Consider the following 25702-nt stretch of genomic DNA (forward strand, 5'->3'; position numbering starts at 1 on the left):
TTGTGTGTGATAGAACAGGCATATGGTGTATTTTGCTTATTGCTTCATATTCTTACCTTTTTTAGGAGTATAAAGATGATCACATGGACCCTGTGTCATATAATTTAGCCTACGGTTGTGATCATAGTAGTCTAGTCTATATGATTTGAGAATTGAGATGGAAAAATGCATGTGGACTTCAGGAGCCAGAAGATAATTTATTTTAGGAGAGTTTGATATGTGTAGCCAACACAAAGTGAACCTGGATACCATGAAATGCAGAAAAATACCTAGCATTTTTGGGTATGAGGAAGAATGGAATGCTTTACTCTTCCTCCCATAATGCACTGCTGGATACATAAGTAGCCAATGGCTATACCAGATTATGGTCACCTGGGGGTGGGGGGATAATAGTAAGCCTTGCGTAAACTCCAACTGGATTGAGCTTGGACATGGCTTTTCTTTTTCACTGTAGTTGGGAAACAAATGAAAAAGTATCAGGGAGGGGTGCAAGCAATTTAAGTGAATGTGTAGCTTTGCTCTACATGGACAAAGCTCAGGTTCATACAAAATGAAATAGAACATGCATAAAGGAAACGCATTGCCAGGCAGAATCTTCTATGCCCCAGACTAAACAAAGGGAAGAGCCACAGATAAGATCAGCCTGCAGAGTTTAACAGTTCGCTCATCTCCATTTCCCTAATGCAGGGATTAAAACTCTTCCCTGTATAGAAAATATTGTTCTTTCCATCGGTACTAATTTTACACATTTTCTTTCCTAAAATCAGACATCACAATCTGGCTGCTAATACCTAGAACTCTTAGCGGTCCTGGAACTTTCTATCGGCTGATAAGGCTTCCCCTGAGAATACAGGGATAGCAGCATAGGACATACCAAAACTACAAGGCAGAGTAAGGTTAATCCCTATGTAAGGTGAGTGCTCCCTTGGCACACACAAAATGAGCAAATAAGAACTCCGAGTACCTACTATGTGGAGATTTCCCCACTTTCTGCGTGATCATCCGCACTGGCATCATAGGCAAATACCACCAGGCCAAGACAGCAATAAAAACCTTACAGGCTTTAACGCTTCCTTATTCTTACCAAAACGAACAATGTTTTAGCTGGTGTTCCACTGTTAAGTTTACAAATCCACACTCCTAACAAGTACATGTAGGGGAAAAAAAAATCTAGGACCCCTTTCAGGTTAATTTTTAACATCTTACAGCTTAGTTACCATGAGTTTCTCCGCTTGCTCTATGAATAGGTTGTGGCAGGTCAGCACAAGTTTACAATTCCACAGAACGTTAAATGTTCTTCTTTAAAAGTGCTGATTTTATACAGTGGCTTGTCATTTTAAAGTGGTATATTTTTATACTAAATTAGATCAGAGTGCCATACATACTCCAAGGTATGTCCAGCATTCAGAAAATATTTTAGGCCTTTAAACATTTGGGACAAGCATACCAGGAGGTAGTATGTTCCAGGATAGATTGGTAAACCCAAATGAGACAAACAAGAGACAGCGTCACTCCCCAGACTGTGTTCTCTGCCACCGCCACCTCCACACATGCAGGACATGGTCATAAAAAGAGCAGGTGGCCACCAAGCTGGTGTTTGCTGGTCCGTATATAGCTTTTTCTGGTGGTGCTTTATTGTTTAAATCCTTTACAGGGTCACTTTCAGGCAAGTATTCACCATGCTCGTCCTCAAGAATCACATCAAAGCTGGCAGTGGGTGACTCATAGAAGATTTTCAGATTCTGCATGGGTTGGTCAAGGTTTTGTGCAGCCCCATCTGAGCCTGCGGCATCTGACTCATTGGCTTGCAAGGAAACTGGCTCAGGACTGGCTGGTGAGTTGTATGAAGAAGACAGTGTGGACCAATCCGCTCCATAGGCCAACGAGTTGTGAAGAACATACGAGGAGGCAATAGGGGAGCCATCTAATAGGGGGACAAAAGTAACCACATAAGACTGGGTTGTACATAGATTCTATTCACTGTAAACTCCATGCTGTGCTATTTTAAGGAGTTGGTAATTACTGTAAACTAGTAAAATGTATGTTTTGTACTCGCCATAAAATTTTTTTCGAGTGCCTTAAGGCACACAGGAAGACAAATCTTTGGATTATACTGCCACTGAGGAAGAGCCTTAAGCCCCGTACACACGCAACGATTATCGGCCGACCGATCGTCTGACTTTTGTCCAGAGTGGTTTTTTGTTGGTTGGAATGTGCCTAGACTGCACATGAATTTTCTCGCCCAACAAAAATCTACTTCAGAAGTGATGTCATGTGTTGGTTTGCTTTCTTTGTGTTTTTTCTTCTCTGAGCATGCCCAGACTTGCTCATCAGATTTTTCCCTGTCGAAATCTGTACTGACTGCACGAAAATCGGCCGTGTTTTGACGGCCAACAAAAATTTTATAGTCTGCACACCAGATTTTTTTCGGCCGAAAAGTCGGAGTCGGTTGTTGGAAGCATCATACTAACAAGCCGAAAATCGGCAGATCGGACGTTGGCCGAAAATTCCCTGCCAATTTTCAACGCGTGTGTATGGGGCTTTACACAGCCCATTCAGACAATGGAAGAAAATTTCCCTCTGATGAACTGGGGTAGGAAAAAAGAGGTGGCAAAAAAAAGTCCTGATCTGGGAGAAGACAGAGGCTTTCTTGGGCAGGAAAGAAGGTCTGGGCCTCAACACCACCTTTGTCCTTATGCAAGGCCAAAAAGGGGTCTTTGCAAGATAAAGCTGCCAACTCAGGAATCAGCCTTGAAGGCGATAGCTACCAGGAAAGCAACATTGTGAGTTAGAGAAGAGAGAGGAATGTCTCTAATGGGTTTTAATGGTGGTTTTTGAAGCCCTGAGTAAATCAGATTCAGATGCCACTGAGTCAAAGGGGATTGGGCTGGGGGAACCGCATAAGAGATCCCTTGCAAAAGGGTTTTAATCAGAGAGTAGAAATCCAAAATTGTCTGAAACAGAACTGACCTTTAATGGCATTGGGAGCCAAACATAGGTCCAGACCCAAATATAGGAGCCATTCCACAGAGACGTTTCTAGGGTATAAGCCCCTGGATTATACCTCTCATGTCGGATAATAGACCTTGCAAGAATTGGATTTCCTAGCCTTGGGTATTGTAGGAATCACAGATCGAGAGATACCCTAATCCCCTCAAACTTCAACAACCATGCTGTTCATGCCAGCGGTCAAGAAGCAAGTTGGCAAATCAGTCCCTGGGATATCAGATTTAGGCAGCCCGGCAGTGCATCTTCTAGAAGTCTTACAAAAGGAACTGCCTTGAGGAGGCTACCATCAGACCCATGACTCTCATGCAGAAGTAAAGAGTCGGACATCTTCTGGACTGAAGAGTTTAAACCTGAGACCAGAGAATCTGACATTTTTTCCTGGGGAAGGAATATGCTGGCTTGAGACATGTCCAGACCCAGATATACTACAAGTGAGAAGTTAGCTCCAGCAACAATTTTTTAAGGTTCAGGATCCACCCAAACCTCTGTATTGTCTGGATGGTCATTGATACACTATATTATTAAAAGTATTGGGACGCCTGCCTTTACACACACATGAACTTTAATGGCATCCCAATCTTAGTCCGTAGGGTTCACTATTAAGTCTCTTTGTGTACTGGTCCGTAGTCATGTTGGAACAGGAAGGGCCGACCCCAAACTATTCTCACAAAGTTGGGAGCATGAAAATGTCCAACTAGGTATCCTTAGAAAACTCTCTCATCTTACCCTATTAGCTCTATTCCATGGCTTCAAAGTTCGCACATCACCAAAGACCTGAAAGACCACCCGTTGTTAGGCCCGACCCTCCAAAGTTTCCGAAGTGCATGTTACATTCAAGATTTCAGAAGTACCTGGGCCTTTTGACACAGGGAATCCAGAATTCCCTCCAGGCTTACAGCCAAGCATCTTCTTCAGAAGAAACACAGACATGGACCTTAGACTTCTTGATATGACTAAAGCTGAGACACTCCTTACACAAAACCAGTTTGCAGAAAGTTGGCCAAATCTACACCTTGACCCCCTGGTCACATAGACAACTAAACCATTTTCTGCACACAATAAAACGTTCCACATCAATTTCCAGACCGTTATCCCCCTTTGAAAAACTATGTTCCCCAAATACCCCTCAACAACATACAATATCCAAAATTCATAACATCTTGTGGGAGCACCAACATGTTGATGGGGGGGGGGGAGCGTGGAGAGCTTGGTCAGTGGATTTTCATTCAAGAAAATAGCTACAAAATCCTAACACCCTCCCTTCTCCACATTTTCAATCCAACCATCTCAAATCAATACTGGAGATGCCGCCAACAATTCACAGACTCAATCCTACATATTTGCTGGGATTGCACCCTTATACAAACCTTTTGGGAAAAGATCCATAATTAAATCACACATATCCTCAATCGCACTAGATTTTTCACCATCGCAATACCTACTTCACTATTCTCAATCCATGCCTCATGGGTACCACAAATTACTCGCAATGATGTTAATCAATGCAGCCAAAACATGCATTCCAGTGCTCTGGGGCACCACAGAAGCACCACCTATAGCCACCTGGTACAAACGAATAATGGCACTTTTCCACTGCAAGTACCGGCTAGTACCGGCTCGGCTCTACTCGGCCCTGCTTGGCCCGGTTTGCTTTTCCACTGCGGTACCGCATGGTATAGTGTCGGGACGGTACGGTACGGTATAGGTTTGCTTTTCCACTAAAGTAGTACTAAAGTTAAGTGGGTGGGATAACAACGGGGTGGGTGTGATTCTCTGACCAATCAGTGGCTAGTAGTGATTGCATGCAAAGGATTGTGGGATATGGTACCAGTTTGGTACCTGTTGGAACCACAATCGAGTAGGTACTGTTTTTTCAGAGCCGTACCGTACCGTTCGGTTCCATGCAGTGGAAAAGCGAACCTATACTGTACCGTACCAAACCGTTCCGACCCTATACCATGCGGTACCGCAGTGGTAAAGCACAAAAGCGTGCCGAGCCGGTACGGTTCTATGCAGTGGAAAAGCGCTATAAGATAGCCGAAATGGAGGAACTGATTGCTATTGCTAAAGATGCACCTTCTAAATTTACGTCCACTTGGGAACCCTGGCTACACTTCCAATCTTCAGAAGCGTACGCATGAGAAATTAACAAATTTGAGTAATACTGTACCACTCTTTCACATCTAAATGAGAACCCTGACAGACGAGTGACAACCCTGGCAGTTCCATCAGATCTCACTCCTCCGAGACTACAGCACCCCCCAATCCCGCCCACCTCCCCTCCCTCCTTTTGTTCTCTTTTTCTTTCCTAACCCCCTTCCAACTGACACATGACTTAATTCTCTTTACCCACGGTACACTACAAGACCTACAAACCCTCAACGCTTGGCAATGCAGGACATTGCCAGGTTTATTGAGGCCTTAGTCGATTATCAGTGCACATACGAACAGTTCAAACTTATTCCAAAATTATAAAATTTTGATTTCTCTTGGATAAGATTTTGCAACCAACCGAGAAGCTCAACATGACCTTCTATTCAATGTTACTGTTGATGTTGTTGTAATATAATTCGGTCGTATTTATCTTCACAACTGATATGTAATTGTCTTAGTTCAGGCACACCTTATCCTTACTTGCACTATGTTTGTATAACCTATAATTTTTCAATAAAGAAACTTCATGGGGAAAAAAATGAAAATGCCCAAAATTTCTTGGCATGCTGGCGCTTTAGGCGTTTTCTTCACTGGAACTAAGGGGCCAAGCCCAATCACCGAAAAACAACCCCACACCATAATCCCCCCTCCACCAAATGATTTGCACCAGTGCACAAAGCAAGGTCCATAAAGACATAAAGACATGGGTGAGCGAGTTTGGGGTGCAGGAATTTGACTACCTTGCAGTCCTGACCTCAATCCAAAAGAACACCTTTGGGATGAATTAGAGTGCAGACTGTGAGCCAGGCCTTCTCTCCAACATTAGTGCCTGACCTCACAAATGCGCTTCTAGAAGAATGGTCAAGTATTCCCATAGACATACTACTAAACCTTGTGGACAGCCTTCCTAGAAGACTTGAAGCTGTTATAGCTGAAAAGGGTGGCCCAACTCAATATTGAACCCCACAGACTAAGACGGGGATGTCATTAAAGTTCATGTGCATGATACTGTTAAATTTCTTCATGAAACCCTATTCAGTGCCAGAAAGCTGCTTGCCCGCACCTGGATCCAACCTGCATGGCCCGATTTGGCCATGTGGATAACAGATGCTAACCAATCTTTACAGTATAAGAAGGTTATTCATACTAACAGGGGTTCCCTCGGCCGTTACCATAAAGTGTGGGATAGAGCCACAAAGTCTCCCTGGTGGAGCTAGTTGATTCCATCCCATTTTGTGCCCAAATATGGAGTGACTGCCCCTTTGTGGTTTGAAACAGTGAAAGGATTAGTGTAAAACCCCTGAAACCATTCTGCAGCAGGGACCAGGGCTACCACACATCGGACCAGAAGGTATGAGTGGGCAAGATGAAGATCTGCCAGTTTGAGAGAAGTAACAGGAAGGTTTGGAGTGACAAAACGAGGTAGGGAGCAAGGAAAAAAACTTGAATTACTAGCCCTGGGACATCACCTCTTGCACCCAGGCATCAAGGATGCAAGATATCCAAGAATCCACAAAGATCAACTGACATCCCCCGACTCTAGAAATGGGGTGGCACCTTCACGCTGAAGAAGGCTTATCTGAGGATTTGGCAGACTTAAATTGCGTTTTTTGCAGGTGGGCAGGGAGCCACGCATGGAGGTCTTTCACACAGTATTAGAGGGAGTGGATAAACAAAAAGCAGTGGCTGAGCTAGATACATTTTAGGGGATTATGAACAGTCAGATATGCTTGACTAATTAAAATAAGGATCAGGTGCTTGGGGGGGGGGAGCCAGTAAGTACAGAGTTCTGGAAAGGGCTCCCATTGTTTATTGGCTCATACAGGTGGATCTTCCACCTGTATTGTGGTTGATTTGTTAAGGACCAGCTGAGCTGAGAAAACAGGTCATATCTGAACAAAAACAATCCTATACTTAATTTTAAAAAAAGCATTTTCACTTCTGTCTATGTTGCTGTTAGAGAGTTTCTTTCACTTCTTGTGCAGTAAAAGGCTGTCCCTCGTACAGGAAGCAAGGGGAAATCTTTCTAACAGAGTCCCAGATAACAGTTAAACCTGACAGGGGTCCTAATCTTTCCCCACCTAATCCACAACTGAAAAAAATGTTTGGGGTATAACTACACTTTAATGTAACAATTGCTTTAACCTATACATTACATTGTACTTGAAAGACAGTTTTGCATGGTTGCCAGTACATAAATGTTTCATAACTCAGGTTTCACCCAGTTATTGCCCTCTTCACGAAGCTAAAGGACTCAATGGTTGATTTGCCATAATGTAGAATATGAAATGAATTGTGGCGCTTAGCTGCAAGAGGGCGGCAGCAGAAACACATAGGAATCTAAATAATATAGCCTCTAAGAGTTAAAAGACTAGCAGAGTGGTTCTACCCACCATCTTTGAGCTGGCTGAATTGTTTGCATCTTTAAAGCGGAGTTCCGGCCTCGGGGGTCAATTTGAGCTATAAATACCCCCGGGACAGTCAGGGCTAGTACATTCCATAATGGATAGCCTCTGAACTGTCCCGGGTCGCACTTACCTGTAAGAAGAAATACTTACCTTGAAAATTTCTTCTCCAGCGCTGCCATCTCAGGTGTGGGCAGCTGAAGCCTCAGCGTCCCTCTTCGTGTCCTCTTCCGTGACATCGGAGTCCCACAATGCACTGCACCAGCCCCGCTCGTCACTTCCGGCGCAGGCGCGGCATCCCTACACAGCTTCTGGGCATGCCCAGAAGCTGTTTAGCAGTGAATGCCCCGCCTGCACCGGAAGTGATGAGCGGGCCGGTGCATTGATTCCTGGGAGAGATGGCATTCAGCTCCCAGGAATCATCGCAAACCGGAAGTGACGGCGCAGGCCGCGGCCACAGAGGGAGGAAGTGGAAGGAAGGGGAGTATATTTTCTTCTATAATAAGGTAAGTGACAAAAAAAAAAAAAAAAAAAATCGCCAGTATCCATTTCTTTTTCAGGTTGCCCTTCAGCAAGCGGATGGCCCAAAATAGATTTTATCGATTTTGAGGCCGGAACTCTTTAAAGGTCGGAACGCTTTAATTCTGCACTTACCAGACTCTGTGTCCAGAATGTGGAAGCCGCTATGCATACAGGCGGCCAGCAGGAGGGTGCTTTCTGTTGGGTGCCACTTCAGCCTCCAGACTCCACCTTGAACATGGGTATCAGACACAGGCTGCTTCATCTGTCGTAAGTCCCAGATGAGAACATGCTCATCATAACTGAGATACAAAAAGAAACATCAGGAGTAATAATCTAACACCAATACAAAGCTTACAGTTCATTACCTTACAGTACATTTTACAGCCAAATCTGTGGCCCCTTATCTGAAACTAGACAGTTTGTACAAGTGAGTCAATATCTATGGTAGCATCTCCCCCAAGAAATCTTGTCTAGGAAATGCTAATTTTAGATAAGTACTCAGATTTCTGCAGCCCTCTGCTCTCCCAAGCAAATTAATAAGCGAAATGCCCTAAATCCTGGACAGCATTCTCCATGTATTCCCAAATTTTAAAAAGTGTAAAAAGGTGGTGTTTTATGTAAAAATGTACACACTTTAGTCCTGTTTTATATTATAAATTCTTATTAAAATGCCATTATCAATGCCTGAAATCTAATCACTTGCACTTTGCACTGAAAGCCAATCACATTTCTATTGCCTGACAAAGTGCTGTCACTCTAACATGTCTTTTACAGGAAAAGCACTAAAGGATACCGGCAGTGTAATGGTTCCCACTGGAAAATTGCAGTGATCATGCAAGTGAAAATTAAAGTTACAGTATGAATAGGGATGTGATCCTTGGGACAAGGCAGGGGTGTTTGAATACCAAAACAAACTATTAAATAGAAAGTCGAAAACAGCGCACCACCTTATATAATATGACCGACTCATCCGTTAGGATGCTGTCCTCCTAACCAAAATAAATTACATCAAAAACCAATGTGACCTGTAGAAGGGTCACAAGACAGAGTTTACAGATAGAGAACAAATGCAGCATAATAAAGTGTAAATTTAGTGATAGCAAACATTTTAAAAAGTTCCACCAGATTTAAAATGACAACATTGCCACCAAATTAATCAAGATGAGCTAAACGCAACTAGTCCTAGACACTTTTTGTTTCTGCAGTGTTATAAATAACAATAAATAAATAAAAAACAAATTGGTTAATTGCTGCGGCCAAAAACGGCTTCACTTCTGTTTTCCAAAAAGGCTTTGATGACATAGAAGTAAAATCTACTCAATTTCTCATCAAGACTGGGGTGACAACGAAATGAAATGCCTTATCACCATCTACTGGTGAACTAGGAGTAGTGCAGGCAGGCTTCAGAAGCTTGCCTGTACTGTGAATAGAATCTAAGCATTCATTTTTACATCTCCAGTGTTTTACAAACAACTTATTTTATGGTAATAGTTTTGCAAATATAAACAGAATATTCCAGGTTCCTTACCTTCCTGTTGCCAGAACATTCTCCCGAAGAGGGTGACTCTGAATGCTGCACACTCCCATTGAATGCCTGATAATGAGAAACAAGTACAAACCATACAATATTTTTATCAGTTACACAATCACATTCACTTTTTGGAAAGATAGTAATGAGTACTGTTCACTGATCACAGAGGTCATTGTCAATAGTAACCAGATTTGAGGCAGATTTTATAGGTTCTCTCCATTAAATTCTGTTATAGCTGAGAATAAGAGCATCCTATGTGTTGACAATCAAAACAGTCAAGGTTGAATTAACCACAAATAATGGGATAGCATTATTACATTATAAACTAGTATACACAATGGTTGTGCTTACCGTTTGCTAGTAAATATTGGGTGGTCTGGTGTAGATCTTGTATCCCATCCTCGCAGTAAACAATCATCTCCACCTGACCAAAGAATTAGGAATTGGTTATTAAGGTGTAGATTTTCACCTGTAACCAAATGACATGCAGTGTTATTTAGGAGGGGAGTTTATGTCTCAGTTGGACCCTGTAGTAGGTTTTTGCCACCGTCCCAGAAGATTCTAAAATTGTGGTGGATGTGGGTGCCTTAAACCCAGGTAAGGGGACTTTTAAGGGCAAGAGTAGGTTAGAAAATAACGTTGAAAAAGAAGAAAATTTATTGATAATAATAATAACAGATTACATATTAAAGATGGGATGACCCATACCATAGACAATTGGTGTATGGGTAAAGCCCATAGTGTGAAGTCAGATAAAGTATGGAAAAATTGTGACTTGAAAACGGTGATAGAGATCCACCTATTTTGCTGTTTCTATTTTCCAGGTTGGGGATAAACAGAATCCAAAGCAAAATAAGGGAAAAGGATTTTGGGTATGATCCTAGTAAGTCCTACGCGTTTCGGCCCGATGAGGGCCTTTCTCAAGGATAAATCACCAATTCTACAAAGCAATAATAGAAGTGTTATCATTTGATGCATAAACTCAAAGTGAAATTTATGCAAAACAATGAAAATGATAATAATGAAGATAAATAACATACATGTTTTTAAGCCCGAATGTTGCATGTCAATGCAGTGTTATTTAGTGCTACTGATCCAGTGCTTGGTCATGTGCCCTTCCAGGGTCCTCAGACCTGCCCCCTTCCAAAGGATTTCGTATTTGTCTACTTCCCAGGGCTTCAGCCCTGCCCCCTTGCCAACTTCCATTCTGTTCCCTTCCCCGGGCCCAAGTCCAGTCCCCTTCCACTCTCCTCAAGCTCGTCCCCTTCCACTCTCCTCAAGCTCGTCCCCTTCCTTGGATCTAAGTCTCCCTGCCCCTTCATGGTCCTCAGTCCTATACCCTTCCCCAGACCTCCTATCCCAGGGTTTACACACAGTTTGTGCACATTATAAAAAAACTTTACAATGAAGAACATTTTATTTTATAAATTCATATCATTCCATGTTAACTACAGGCCTACGGTTTCTACACACACCTGAAAACACTGTATTAGAATTCCAGTAGTTGAATGCAGCAATCCAGGCTTCGAACCCATGGGCTCCCCACTGACACTGGATGTCTAGAGACGGTGAGGATTCCTCTACCTGCACCAAACTGAGACGCCCCTTTGAGTCGCTGCAGATGATTTTTATGGGAGAACTACTGAACAGGAAATAGCAAGGCACACGTCACAAAACTAAACACAAGGTTGGTGTAAAACATAAAGACAAAGAAGGCATTTTTATAACAACCTAGAGGTTTTTTGTCTAACTTCTTAATTTTCAATAGATAAACTGCCGCTGAAATCTTATTGGACACTGTGGGGATTTTTTTTTTTACAAATTGTCCCAACATCTTCATAACTTACTTTTCTCTTTTTCCTGTGGACCAGTCAAGGGACAACGCCAGGCAGTCATCACCCACATCCATGCTGTACACAGGCTCCACCTGGCAACTTTCCTACTGAAGAAAAACAGTCACTGCAGAAACCTGATCTGATGAACAGCTACGCATACAATACATTAATGGGCCAATTAAATAGGAATTCTGATTGGCTGCATTAAGTTACTGCACTTTGTATTTGTCAGAAGCCAAGTCAAGGGACTAAACAGTAGTATGTAACTAGATCAAGGATTGTGTACACACTTACCCTGCTGCCTTGTAGTTTATAAAGCTCTAGTGCACCCTTAGCATTAGCAATGCCCAACACAGGAAGATCTGAGAGGGGAATGTGGCACCTAGACAGAAAATAAGATATTTGTCTTCAATTGCTTATTGGGTGATAAACGTGCAAGTCCATATTGAATGGAATTTGGCTGTTTCCAATATTCCACTACACACTGGCTGAGTTCTCATTTCCCTTCAGAACTAATACTGACAGTGGTGTAACAATAGCCACTGCAGCCCACACCACTGCTATAGGGCCTGGAGGTGGGAGGGGGTCTCATGTAAAAATAACACAAATCCAGAACTGTATTGATAAAGATTGCAGAGGTTGCTGTTGATATTAACCCTGAACCCCTTTGAAATTTCCAATCAAGAAGAGCAGATAGAAGTTGGACACACAGAAGGGGACATCAGATTGTTACTATGCTAGGACAACAATTTATAATAGTAGTACTCTATTGATATGTGTGTGTGTATAAATACTTGCGCGCTACTATGTAATTCAAGATAAAAAAGGACGAAAAATGTAAATAAAAAACTAAACTTACTCAAGCGTACATACGGTGTACACAAAAAAAAAAAAAAAAAAAAAAAAAAACCACACACACACAACATTAAAGAAAATCAAAAAAGAAATAAATATAACTATTTGTGATGCGATAACCACTACCAAGGTACACCGCTGCAACCATTTACTAGTGAACTCAAAAACATTAAAAGCAAGCAGTATTGTAAAAAAAAAAAAAAAAAGTTTGCTTGTTCGAAAAAGGAAACATTAGAACATGTAGAACAGTCATAAAATTATATATTGTGCACATAAACAAAAATAAATAAATAAATAAAAGTCTGATTTAGATGTGTAGATTACCAAAAAATGTGCTTATAAACCAAGACATAAGTCCACTTTACAGATGCAAGTGCTGAATCCACCACTATTGATGAAAAATATATCGAAAGAGTTCATATAGTGGAAAGATCAGTGAACTGCAACCTCCACCTGCAGATGATGGCCGCTCACCTTAGGAATTGACCAAAAGGTCAAAATGCACTTAAAGGGACAATATGGTCTTCAGATCCTGATCACTTCCATCAAGAAAGCTCTGCCTCTCTAAATCCACACTTCACTCCACCGATCTCTCTGCAGGGTTCACAATGGACCCTTGCCTCCCATCTCAGGTATGACATCTGTCTTTTATTCTCTATTAATTTGGATCCAATGATTCCAAGTATGGATCCAAATCCAAGAATTACACCTGGATAGCAGCCTCCTACCGTGACCTTTTCTGTTTTAGTGGTTGCTGCCAGACCCACCATTAAAATTAAAATGGAGACAATAAAAAGGGTCACAGTGACAAATATGGAATTTCTCCTTCTTCGGTTAAAGGAACCCAATTCTCCTCTGTGCTGCAAGACCAGTCTCTGCTGCCTCTTCTACCCTGCACTCTAGTGGTTGGATATCTCCAACATCATTAAGACCCAAAAGTTTTGAGAATGACACAAATACTAATTTTCACGAAGTTTGCTGCTTCAGTGTTTTTAGATCTTTTTGTCAGATTTTACTATGGTATACTGAAGTATAATCACAAGCATTTTATAAGCATCAAAAGCTTTTACTGACAATTACATTAAGTTTATGCAACGAGTCAACATTTGCAGTCTTGACCCTTCTCTTTCAAGACCTCTGCAGTTTGCCTTGGCATGCTGTCAGTCAACTTCTGGGCCACAAGTCAAAGCAATATTTACAAACCAGGCGCTCCTGGGATGCTTGTAGGGTGGAGGGAAAGAAGTAAGCCTGTGAGGCTCCCCAGCGCTTGTTCTGCTGTTAGCCAACTAATGGCTCAGTAAAGAGATTCGCACCCAGGGCAGCCATAGGAAAAATTCCAGTCCAGAAGTCAAAGCAATAATCACAAATCTGGCGCTCCTGGGGTGCCTTTGGGGTGGAGGGATAGAAATAAGCCTGTGAGGCTCCCCAGCGTTTTTTCTGCCGCTAGCCAACAAGCATAGGAAGGGTGCTGATATGGATAAAAGTACATAAGGAAGGCAGCGCATGAACCACACCGGGATGCAATGGATAAGGAAATCAGGTGAACATCCAGTATAGAAAGGGTTAACAGTTTATTGGTATTGATAACCGAAAAACAAAGTACATAAAATGCTTACATTCCCCTGGGCTGGAGTGGACAAGGGTACCTGGCAGCAAGCAGCACGAGTGCGAGGAGGTCAGTCTCCCAGGACTGCTGAGCAGTGTGTGCACAAAGCCGGAAACCAGCCAGCGCGAGGATGAAAGGACTCCGCTGTAGTTCCGTAGCGGTGACATCAGCCAGACAGGCGCCACTTGCGGGGCAGTACCAGGAACCAGGGTGGACCACAAGCTATATGGTTGCCATGACTACATGTTTCGCACTATGCAGTTTATCAAGTCAACCTTGATAAACCGCAGAGCTATCTCACAGAGCTATCTCACCGCAGAGCTATCTCACTATCTCACAAAAGTAAGTACACCCCTCACATTTTTGTAAATATTTTATTATATCTTTTCATGTGTCAACACTGAAGAAATGACGCTTTGCTACAACGTAAAGTAGTGAGTGTACAGCTTGTATAACAGTGTAAATTTGCTGTCTCCTCAAAATAACTCAAACACACAGCCATTAATGTCCAAACCACTGGCAACAAAAGTAATTACTTCCCCAAGTGAAAATGTCCAAATTGGGCCCAATTAGCATTTTCCCTCCCCTGTGACATGTGACTCGTTAGTGTAAGGTCTCAGGTGTGAATGGAGAGCAGGTGTGTTAAATTTGGTGTGATTGCTCTCACTCTCTCATACTGGAAGTTCAACATGGCACCTTATGGCAAAGAACTCTCGGAGGAGCTGGAAAAAAAAAAGAATTGTTGCTCTACATAAAGATTGCCTAGCCCTAGGCTATAAGAAGATTGCCAAGACCCTGAAACTGAGCTGCAGCACGGTGGCCAAGACCATACAGCAGTTTAACAGGACAGGTTCCACTCAGAACAGGCCTCTCCAGGGTCGACCAAAGAAGTTGAGTGCACATGCTCAGCGTCATATCCAGAGGTTGTCTTTGGAGAAATAGACATGAATGCTGCCAGCATTGCTTCAGAGGTTGACGGGGTGGAGGGTCAGTCTGTCAATGCTCACACCCTACACTGTACACTGCATCAAATTGATCTGCATGGCTGTCGTCCCAGAAGGAAGCCTCTTCTAAAGATGATGCACAAGAAAGCCAGCAAATAGAAAGCCTGCAAACAGTTTGCTGAAGACAAGCAGACTAAGGACATGGATTACTGGAACCATGTCCTGAGGTCTGATGAGACCAAGATAAACGTATTTAGTTCAGATGGTGTCAAGCGTGTGTGGCGGTAACCAGGTGAGGCGTACAAAGACAAGTGTTTCTTGCCTACAGCCAAGCATGGTGGTAGGAGTGTCATGGTCTGGGGCTGCATGAGTGCTGCCAGCATTCGGGAGTTACAGTTCATTGAGGGAACCATGAATGCCAACATGTACTGCGACACAGGGCAGTATTCCAACATGATAACCCCAAACAGAGTGGTCCAAGAGGACCACTGCCTTGCTAAAGAAGCTGAGGGTAAAAGGTGATGGACTGGCCAAGCATGTCTCCAGATCAAAAAACTCTATTGAGCATCTCTGGGGCATCCTCAAATGGAAGGTGGAGGAAAGCAAGGTCTCTAACATTCACCAGCTCTGTGATGTCATCATGGAGGAGTGGAAGAAAAATCCAGTGGCGACCTGTGAAGCTCTGGTGAACTCCATGCCCAAAAAGGCTAAGGCAGTGATGGAAAATAATGGTGGTCACACAAAATATTGACACTTTGGGCCCAATTTTGACATTTTCACTTAGGGGCGTACTCACTTTTGTTGCCAGCGGTTTAGACATTAATTGCTGCGTGTTGAGTTCTTTTGAGGGGACAGCAAATTTACACTGTTATACAAGCTGTACACTCACTAGTTTACATTGTAGCAAAGTGTCATTTCTTCAGTGTTGTCACATAAAAAGGTATAATAAAATATTAACAAAAATGAGAGGGGTGTACTCACTTTTGTGCAATACTGTATATCTGAAAATTGATCAATCCTGATGTACTGACAGCCTATCTCATTTCTTGAGACCCGAAAAACACAAATATCCCCCAAATGATCTTTTTGGAAATTAGGCAGTCTCAGGTATTTTAGTAAGAGGCATGGCGCATTTTTTTAAATCGAATTTTTTTGGAAAATTAAGAAAAACATTTTTTTTTACAATTTTTAACCATTTTGTACACCACACTGTCAGCAGTACAGCATCATCTTATAACTGGTGTGGGGGTGACCAGAGACACTGACTGGTGACAGTATGAAAAAAAAAAATAAAATACTTTAAGAATTTTTCTTCATATTTTTTTTTTTTTACATACTTTGACCAGAGCAATACAATGTTACCATAGTAATTTCTACTTAATGACAGTGCGTAGACACTGTGTATTGTTGTCATTAGTTGTGATTGGCCACAGCTAATCACATGGTACAAATGAGCAGCGAGTGGCACTGTCTTTACTATGTGATCAATGACCAATCACAGATAGCAACACAATTGTATACAATGAATGGCATGGAAAGAAGCCATTCATTGTTTACAACTGTCATGTGATCTGCTGTGATTGGTCACAGCGGTCACATGGCTACGGCAGCAGGCCGGTACACTGATCAGTCATCTGCTGTGCCCAGTGGACACAGCGGGTGACAGATCGCACCAGAGCGTCGCCCGCATGGGCCGCGCAAGGCGTGTTCTCGGGAGGACAACATATGACATCCTCCCAGAAAAATAGGGTTTCAGCCCGACCGTCATTTTACAATGGCGCAGGCGGGAAGCAGTTAAACATGATTGTACAATGTATAAACTGTACTTGCTTTATAGGAAAGATTATATGGCAGAAAGATCCTTATCATTCCTTACCATTTAATGTCCAATATGGCAGCTGTTTCAATCCTCTGCAGTTCCGATACAGGTGAAAAAAGCTGGTGGGGATCATAGTTATAAAGGTAAAGACGGCCCAGTCGCATATGGGGATCATCGCTTTTCTCCTCGCCATACTATGGGGTAAAACAAGAAGTTACTTGGTCTAGAGGCAACACAGAGAACACAGTAATGTTGAAGGTGCGGAGGTAATTCAGAGTCATAATCCACAGCAACCAATGAACTTTCACCTTTAGCTAGTTTGTAAGTGGTCAAAACAATAATGATAGTAGCAGGTCAGAGTTAGTGCCGGTTCACACATGTGCGGCTGCGGCGATCGCATGTAATGTCGGAGCGCACTGCTCCTTCATTACATGCGATCGGCTGTGCGGTGCGAGTTTAGCCATACACTTTGTATGGCTAAATTCGCACCGCACCAAAGACGCACAGGACCCTTTTTTGCAGCCGCATCAGGATCGGATCGCACAGCGGGTCACACTTGTGCGATCCGATCCTGTGCGAACTGCAAGATCGCACTGCGATATGCGATCAAACTGGGGGTGTCGTTAAGATTACATTGACACCCCCAGCGTATCGCATATGGCAGTGTGAACTGCCAGGGGTGCGTTTGCGATGCGGGAACAGGCTGCGAATTCGCAGCCTTCCCGCATCGCATAAGTGTGAACCGGGGCTTACCTAGAAAACGGATCCTCCAGCGGGGCAGTCACCGCTAACAGGGATTCCATCTTCACCCGGTCTTCCTTTCTGGTTTGTGGGCTCTGGTCATTTAAATGGTAGAGCCCGATGACATCATGCGGGAGCCACAATCGTGGCAATGCACTCTCAATGGACAGCATACTCGAGTGTGCAATCTATTGAGAGCGCAGTGCGCATGAGCTGGTGAAGTCATGTGCTGATACACAATGGAATATCTCCTAAACAGTTCAAGTTTAGAAGATATAATTATAGGCTTACCTGTAGGTACATGATAAAAATGCAAAGTTTATCACTGCTTTAACCACTTGCCGACTGCCGCACGACTATATACTGCGGCAGTCAGCCTCTCCTGGGCAAAGTGACGTATCGGTACGTCACTCGCCCACGAGCCTAAAATGTTAAAAAATTGTGATTTTTACTTTTTTTTTTGAGAATTTCATATAAAATAATGTGAAAAATATTGTTATTTTTTCTAAATTGTCGCTCTTTTTTTGTTTATAGCGCAAAAAGTAAAAATCACACTGGTGATCAAATACCACCAAAAGAAAGCTCTGTTTGTGTGGAAAAAAGGACGTCAATTTAGTTTGGGTATAGCTTCGCACGACCGCGCAGTTGTCCGTTACAGTCACGCAGTGCCGAATCGCAAAATAGGGCCTGGTCTTTGAGCAGCCAAATCCTCCGGGGCTTAAGTGGTTAAACTACAGTAGGGTTGTGTTGGGAGGTCAATATAGATGCAGATCTTACTTAATCTAGCCATATGTGTTACAATCTGGTTGTACAATCTCAAGTAGATTTACCAAAACCATGTAAAGCAAGCAAGGTGGAAAAAAATCAACGATTTAAAAATAATAAAATAAAAATCGTTTTTTAATTAAATCTGATTTTTTTGATTTTTAGCAAATGTATTTTAATAAAATGCTTTTGGAGTAAAAATCTATTCAAAGATAGTTTTCTATTTAAGGTACATTAATAATTTAGTTTATCCGGCATGAAATTGAGCTTAGTTATGTAGCATGAAGCTGTATATTCTGCAATATTTACATTTTTGGTAAACTCATTCAATAAATCCAAGCTCTGCAAGCTGAGATAACATGCACTGCATTGATGCATTCACACAATTTCACAGTAACCGCAAAATAAAACAAAGTTCAGGAATTCATCCTTTATCCCATTGTTTTGCAAATCTATGTACACTACAAACTGTATGATTGATTTGGTTCTGAAATCACTGTTTTTCTAACCTGAGCACTTATTTTTCTAGATAGGAAACCTTAATTTTGTTTGCAAATATTAAATATTCTAACTACCAGCAAGACTTAAGCCTCGTACACACGTACCGATTGTTGGCCGTAAATATTCGGCCAACGTCCGATCGGCCGATTGTCGGCTTGTTGGTATGATGCTTCCGACAACCGACTGCGACTTTTCGGCCGAACAAAATCCGGTGTGCAGGCTATAAAATTTTTGTTGGCCAACAACAGAACGGCCGATTGTTCCTCAGTCAGTACAGATTTCGGCCAACAAAAATCAAATGAGCAAGACTGGGCATGCTCAGAGAAGAAAAAACACACGGAAAGTTAACCATCACATGACATCACTTCTGCAGTTGGTTGTTGTTGGCCGACAAAATTCGTGTGCAGTCTAGAGCACATTTCAACCAACACAACAACACTGGACAAAAGACGGCCGATCGGTCGGCCGACAATCGGTGCGTGTGTACGGGGCATAAGTCCTTATATTTAAAGAGCACCTGTCATTTCAGATCCATCATGGCAGTGCCTGTTAGCAGGCATCCACTCACCTGCTGCCGCCACGTCCCTCACATTGTTGTGTCACTGCCGCATCACCAGCCGTCCCATTAAAGTGAATGGGACTGTTAGTGAGCCAACAGCGGGTCAGAAGAGAAGCCGCTGCGGGACAGAGATGACAATTGCTCTTTGAAGATTATGATTTAAATCAAATTGATTTCAATCAAGCCTTTTTACTAGTGATTTAAATCGAATCCAAAAAAAATTAAATTGTGATTTAACCACTTACCGCATAGTAACGTACTGATACGTCGGTACACTTTGCGGGTTTATACCGGGATGATGCCTCTAGCTAGAGGCATCATCCCGGTACCAAGGGTTTGAAGCCGACGGTCGGCTTTCTGTCGGTAACGACCGATGCGGCTCGGGAGCCGCTCGATCGTTACCCGGGGGGGCGGGAGGGGACGTCCCCCCCCCTCCCGCCGCCTTCCGTGGCTTTGCCCGGGGCTCCCGTCCCACCGGGAGCCCCGAGCACCCAGCCGGCACGTCCGCCGGCTGGATGGAGTCCCGATGAATGCCGGAAACGGCATCGATCAGGGCTTTGATGACGTAACCCGGAGGCGGCGTCCATGACGTCACTTCCGGGTTACTGTGCTGCAAAAGGCGGCAAATTTAAAAAACGGCTGTATGCAAAAATGCCGTTTTCGGCGTTTTGCATACAGGGAAGTGTAGTGGAGGGGTCTAGGGTCTTTTAGACCCTCCATCCCTCCATAAAGTGTACCTGTCACACATATTGCTGTCACAAGGGATGTTTACATTGCTTGTGACAGCAATAAAAGTGATCAGATTTTTTTTTTTTTTTTAAAAAAACCTGTAATAAAGTTTAAAAAAAATAAAAAATAAATAGGAAAAAAAAAAAAAAATTTGCCGCCCCCGTCACCGTTAGCTCGCGCACAAAAAAAAAAACGTATACGCAAGTCGAGCCGCGAATGAAATCGCTGTTCAATCCCCACATGTGAGGTATCGCCGCAATCGCCAGAGCGTGCACAATAATTTAAAAAAAAAAAAAAGAGCTACACTCTACCTCTAAACTGGTAACCGTTAAATAAATTTAAAGCGTCGCAGATTGAGATCTCTATTGACCGTAGTTTGTCGCCATCCCACGGGGGGGCGCAATTTTAAACCGTAACATGTTGGGTATCTATTTACTCGGCGTGACATCATCTTTCACAATATACAAAAAAATTGGGCTAACTTTACTGTTTAGTATTTTTTAAATGCAGTGAAATGTGATTTTTCAATTTTTTTCCAAAAAAATGGCGTTTTAAAGACCGCTGCGCAAATATCGCTTGACAAAAAGTTTTGCAATGACCGACATTTTATTCTCCAGAGTCTTTGCTAAAAAAATATACATAATGTTTGGGGGTTCTAAGTAGTTTTCTAGGAAAAAATACTGGTTTTAACTTGTAAACAAAAAGTGTCCGAAATAGGGCTGGGGCTTAAGTGGTTAAATCGAATCCACCCTGAAAGCAAGGGACTATTTGAACAATTATTTGATTTATATCCAATCTGGCTGGTCTTGGTATTACAATCATATGTATGGCCTACCTCAGTGGAGTTCAATTTTAGCTGTTTTTTTTTTCCAGGTACAGGTAGTTCAAATTTCTTGGTATAATGTGGCCAATGATAAGCAGATTCTAGCATCTACATCCTTCAACTGTTGCAAATTGGCATTTCGCAGACTGAGCATAGACATGAGAGGACTAGAACAGTGCCGGCATTTACCCTTTTCATTACCATTTCTAATAGTAGTATAAGTTATAACCCAGTGTGTTTTTACATCTTTCCTTTCACTTCTTCACTTTCAGCAGGCAAATACCTGTCAATCTAGAAGTTCAGCCAATAAGAGAAAAGTACGGGATACTCACATCACTGTCCGGCTTCTTCAACTGATAGGTGCCACAGGCCAGGATTGTGTTCCAGTCATCCACAGGACACCATTCCACAGCATCCGCACTGTACTCCGTGTCTGTGACCTGCAACGTCTGAGTCCTGCTGCTCACTGCCATGTCTGTCTGTGGACATCACCTCTCCTAATACCAGAGAAAAACATAAACCTTTAAAAAATACACTACAAAATTAAAACACATGTACACACAAATGGGCTTTCTACCTTAAAAAAAAGTCTATGTGTTTGAGCGGCATAAGATAGGATTGTTTATTACAAACATAAAAATACATATTTTACTGTATAGAAGCAAAAGTGTGCCTGTTCTCTAATGGGCCAACTTAAGAAGTGTGCATCAGCATGGTGACAGAGTGAGGTGCGCTTCAGTGTGATGTGGAAAGCAGAACTGTAGGTTGGTGGACATTGGGGTCATGCGTTGGCCAGGTTCATGTGATGGCTGACAATGAGGTCATGTAGTGGCAGATGATGGCAGACAGCTGGGTTGCGTTGTAGAGGGTGGCAGACAGAAGGGTTCAGTGACAGCAGAGGGGAGTGGACAGTAGGGTCCTGTGTTGATTGAGGGCTGCGAGCTGACAGCAGAATCCTGCATTGTTGCAAGGGAATGAACAGATGGTCCTGCATTCCTGGAAGGGAGCCGGCAGGAGGATCCTGTACTGGCAAAGGGGAGTGGGCAGGAGAGCCCTGCACTGGCGGAGGGGAGCGGGCAGCAGGATCCTGCACTGGCGGAGGGGAGCGGGCAGCAGGATCCTGCACTGGCGGAGGGGAGCGGGCAGCAGGATCCTGCACTGGCAAAGGGGAGTGGGCAGCAGGATCCTGCACTGGCGGAGGGGAGCGGGCAGCAGATTTCTGCATTGGTGGAGGGGAGCGGACAGAAGGGTCCTGCATTGGCGCAGGAGAGCAGACAGAAGGGTCCTGCATTGGCGCAGGAGAGCAGACAGCAGGGTCATGCACTGGCGGAAGAGAACAGACAGCAGGGTCATGCACTGGCAGAAGAGAACAGACAGCAGGGTCATGCACTGGCAGAAGAGAACAGACAGCAGGGTCATGCACTGGCAGAAGAGAACAGACAGCAGGGTCATGCACTGGCAGAAGAGAACAGACAGCAGGGTCATGCACTGGCAGAAGAGAGCAGACAGCAGGGTCATGCACTGGCAGAGGAGAGCAGACAGCAGGGTCATGCACTGACAGAGTAGAGCAGACAGCAGGGTCATGCACTGACAGAGTAGAGCAGACAGCAGGGTCATGCAATGGCAGAGGAGAGCAGACAGCAGGGTCATGCAATGGCAGAGGAGAGCAGACAGCAGGGTCATGCAATGGCAGAGGAGAGCAGACAGCAGGGTCATGCAATGGCAGAGGAGAGCAGACAGCAGGGTCATGCAATGGCAGAGGAGAGCAGACAGCAGGGTCATGCAATGGCAGAGGAGAGCAGACAGCAGGGTCATGCAATGGCAGAGGAGAGCAGACAGCAGGGTCATGCAATGGCAGAGGAGAGCAGACAGCAGGGTCATGCAATGGCAGAGGAGAGCAGACAGCAGGGTCATGCATTGGCAGAGGAGAGCAGACAGCAGGGTCATGCATTGGCAGAAGAGGATAACGGGATCCTGCAGCAGAGGAAGGTGGACAGCGGGTTCCTATGGCCACAGAGGGTGATAGACAGCGGGTCCTTACACAGAGGTAGGGGTTATTGCAGTGTGTGCACCTGCTAGAAAGATTAATCCTATTTGTCCCATTGACCGGGACAGAAAACAATGAAAAATCTAAAACAGTAGTTGTCACCAGAACCTAAAAAATGGGGTAAATGTACCCATAGGGACACCTGTTCTGGTGACAGCTGGGGCCTTCCTTACACTTACCTGATGCCTCTACTGCAAGACAGGAAGTGAAGGGAAAACTCTCAACGGGACACAGACAGAAGAAAGGGGAGAAAAATTTTAACCTTTTCATTCACTACCAAAAAACGTTGGCTTTGACCTGGGTTCACCCATATGCGATGCAGAAACCAACGCAATTCTAGTGCAGGTTCCTGCATCACATCTCCCCCACAGGCAGTTCACACTGCCCTCTGCCAGCCGCTGCGGGTGTCAATACAAAGTTAATGACACCCCCAGATCAGTTCACAGATCGCAGTGTGAACTGTGAATTCAGATAGGAATCAGATTGTATGGGTGTGTTCCGATTCCAGTATGGGGGGGGACAAAATGGGTACCTGCACCTTTTTCGTGCGAAAGCAATGCAAGTTCAGCCAGAATTTGCATTTGCACAGACATTGCATGTGATCTGTACAGCAATGCGGTGCGAATCACATGCAATGTGTGAACGCTCCTAAATATCTCGAGAGCATTGTAAAGTGTACTGTATGTGACTTAGTAGTTATAGTCAGGCTAGGGCGCTCTACATATGTACAGATCACCAATAACATAGAAAGGTGAACAAATGGGTAAGAGAAATAACAACATAGGAGGAAGAATCACAGGAAGTGGTGGGTTGTCATAAAACTAAAGAGCTCCAGCACTCTGCACATTGTGCTTACATTACACATATGTAGAATGTAAAGTATCTGTGATTATGTTGCAAATTGTATCAGTGTGCTATAAGTCTTGGTGTGTAGACAGCACCTTCCAGTGTCAGTGTCCATGTACAGGAGCTGGGATGTATGTGACATGTACACAGCATGCACTCCATATGCATGTGACTCACCTGCATGCAGCACTGCCAGCAACACAGGAGCTACAACTACTTCCGGGTCTCTGTAGTGCTGGGATCCGCCTCCCTGCACACTGACTGACAGGAGGCTCAGCCTATAGAGAATGCCTTAGAAGGGCGCAGGGTGTAATTGCTCATCCTTGCCTCCTGCTCAGTCAGATAGAAGTCCAGTTGTTTTAGCTTTCATGTTTAACCTCTTCTGGACCAGAAGGTTTTGCTCCCTTAATGACCAGGCAATTTTTTTTGCGATTCGGCACTGCATTACTTTAACGGAAAATTGCGCGGTCGTGCGTAGCTGTACCAAAATAGAACTGATGTTGTTTTCTTTTCCCCACAAATAGAGCTTTCTTTTGGTGGTATTTGATCATCTGTGCGATTTTAATTTTTTGTGCTTTAACCACTTAAGCCCCGGAAGATTTTACCCCCTTCCTGACCAGGGCCTATTTTGCGATTCGGCACTGCATGACTTTAATAGACAATTGCGCGGTCGTGCAATGCTCTACCCAAATGAAATTGACGTCCTTTTTTTCCCACAAACAGAGCTTTCTTTTGGTGGTATTTGATCACCTGTGCGATTTTTTGATCATGCGCTATAAACAAAAAAAGAGCAACAAATTTGCAAAAATAACAATATTTTTCACATTTTTTATATGAAATTCCCCCCCCCCCCAAAAAAAATGTAAAAATCAAAATTTTTTAACATTTTAGGCCAATTTTTTTTTTTACCATATGTTTGGTAAAAAGAAAATCGCAAAAAGCGTATTTTGATTGGTTTGCGCAAAAGTTATTGCGTTTACTAACTAAGGGAAAGATTTTTGTCATTTTTATTGTTTTTTTTTTAACGAGTAATAGCAGTGATTTTTTTTTTTGCGGGACAGCGACATTGCGGTGGACAGATTGGACCCTTGACTGACATTTTTGACACTTTTGGGGGTACCAGTGACATTACTACAGTAATCAGTACTATACATATGCACTGTTACTGTAAAAATAACACTGGCAGGGAAGGGGTTAACTTAATTTGAGAGGGAGGGGTTAAGTGTGTCCCTAGGGGCGTGTTTCTAACTGTGATTGGATGTGGCTAGTGATGTAACAGCAGAGACACATGATCCTACATAGCAGGACCATATGATCTCTGCTGTTACACAGGGGAGAATGACAGGCGGCTTTATTTACACTAGCCTCCTGCCTCTCTCCCGGTGTAACCGGCGATCGCGAGTGACCGGCGGACATCGGGTCCGCCACTCACACACGCGGGGGGGGGGGCGTGAGCGAGCGGGAGCACGCTCCCTAGAGCCTCACAGGCTAGGTAGATCTACGTCGCTTTGTCTGTGAGGGGCTGACTGCCGACGTAAATAGTCGTTAGGCAGTCGGCAAGTGGTTAAACAAAAAAAAGCGACATTTCTGAAAAAAATAAAAATATATATTTTTCACATTCTGCTACATAACATCCCCCCCCCCCAAAAAAAAAAATTAAAAAACAAAATTTTTCATCCTGTTAGGCCAAGTTGTATTGTGCTACATATTTTTGGTAAAAAAAAATCGCAATAAGCATATTTTGATTGGTTTGTGCAAAGGTTATCCCGTCTTCAAACTAGGGGAAAGATTTATGTCATTTTTATTGATTTCTTTTTTTTTACTAGTAATGGCGGCGATCTGTGATTTTTAGCGAGATTGCAACATTGCGGCAGACAGATCGGACACCTAACTGACATTTTTTACACTTTTTGGGGGACCAGTGATATTAATACAGTAATTAGTGCTAAAAATATGCACTGTTACTGTAATGACACTGTCAGGAAAGGGGTTAACCTAGGGGTGATCAAAG

General features: G+C 43.4%; 1 protein-coding gene across 1 annotated transcript; it reads right to left on the reverse strand.

Annotated features, from left to right (window-relative positions):
• Positions 1-1193: 1193 nt before the first annotated feature.
• DPH7 (diphthamide biosynthesis 7) lies at positions 1194-23952 on the reverse strand. The gene is made up of 10 exons (XM_082263662.1): positions 23869-23952; positions 21131-21295; positions 16738-16874; positions 11751-11838; positions 11469-11560; positions 11097-11260; positions 9973-10045; positions 9619-9684; positions 8223-8389; positions 1194-1924 (listed from the first exon to the last, which is right to left on the reverse strand). The coding sequence occupies exons 2-10, from the start codon at positions 21269-21271 to the stop codon at positions 1509-1511; spliced, it is 1344 nt and encodes a 447-aa protein (XP_082119788.1). The 5' UTR covers positions 21272-21295; positions 23869-23952; the 3' UTR covers positions 1194-1508.
• Between the last annotated feature and the right edge of the window lie 1750 nt (positions 23953-25702).

The sequence above is a fragment of the Pelophylax lessonae genome (assembly GCF_965119305.1).
Source record: "Pelophylax lessonae genome assembly, chromosome: 7".
NCBI lineage: Eukaryota > Metazoa > Chordata > Amphibia > Anura > Ranidae > Pelophylax > Pelophylax lessonae.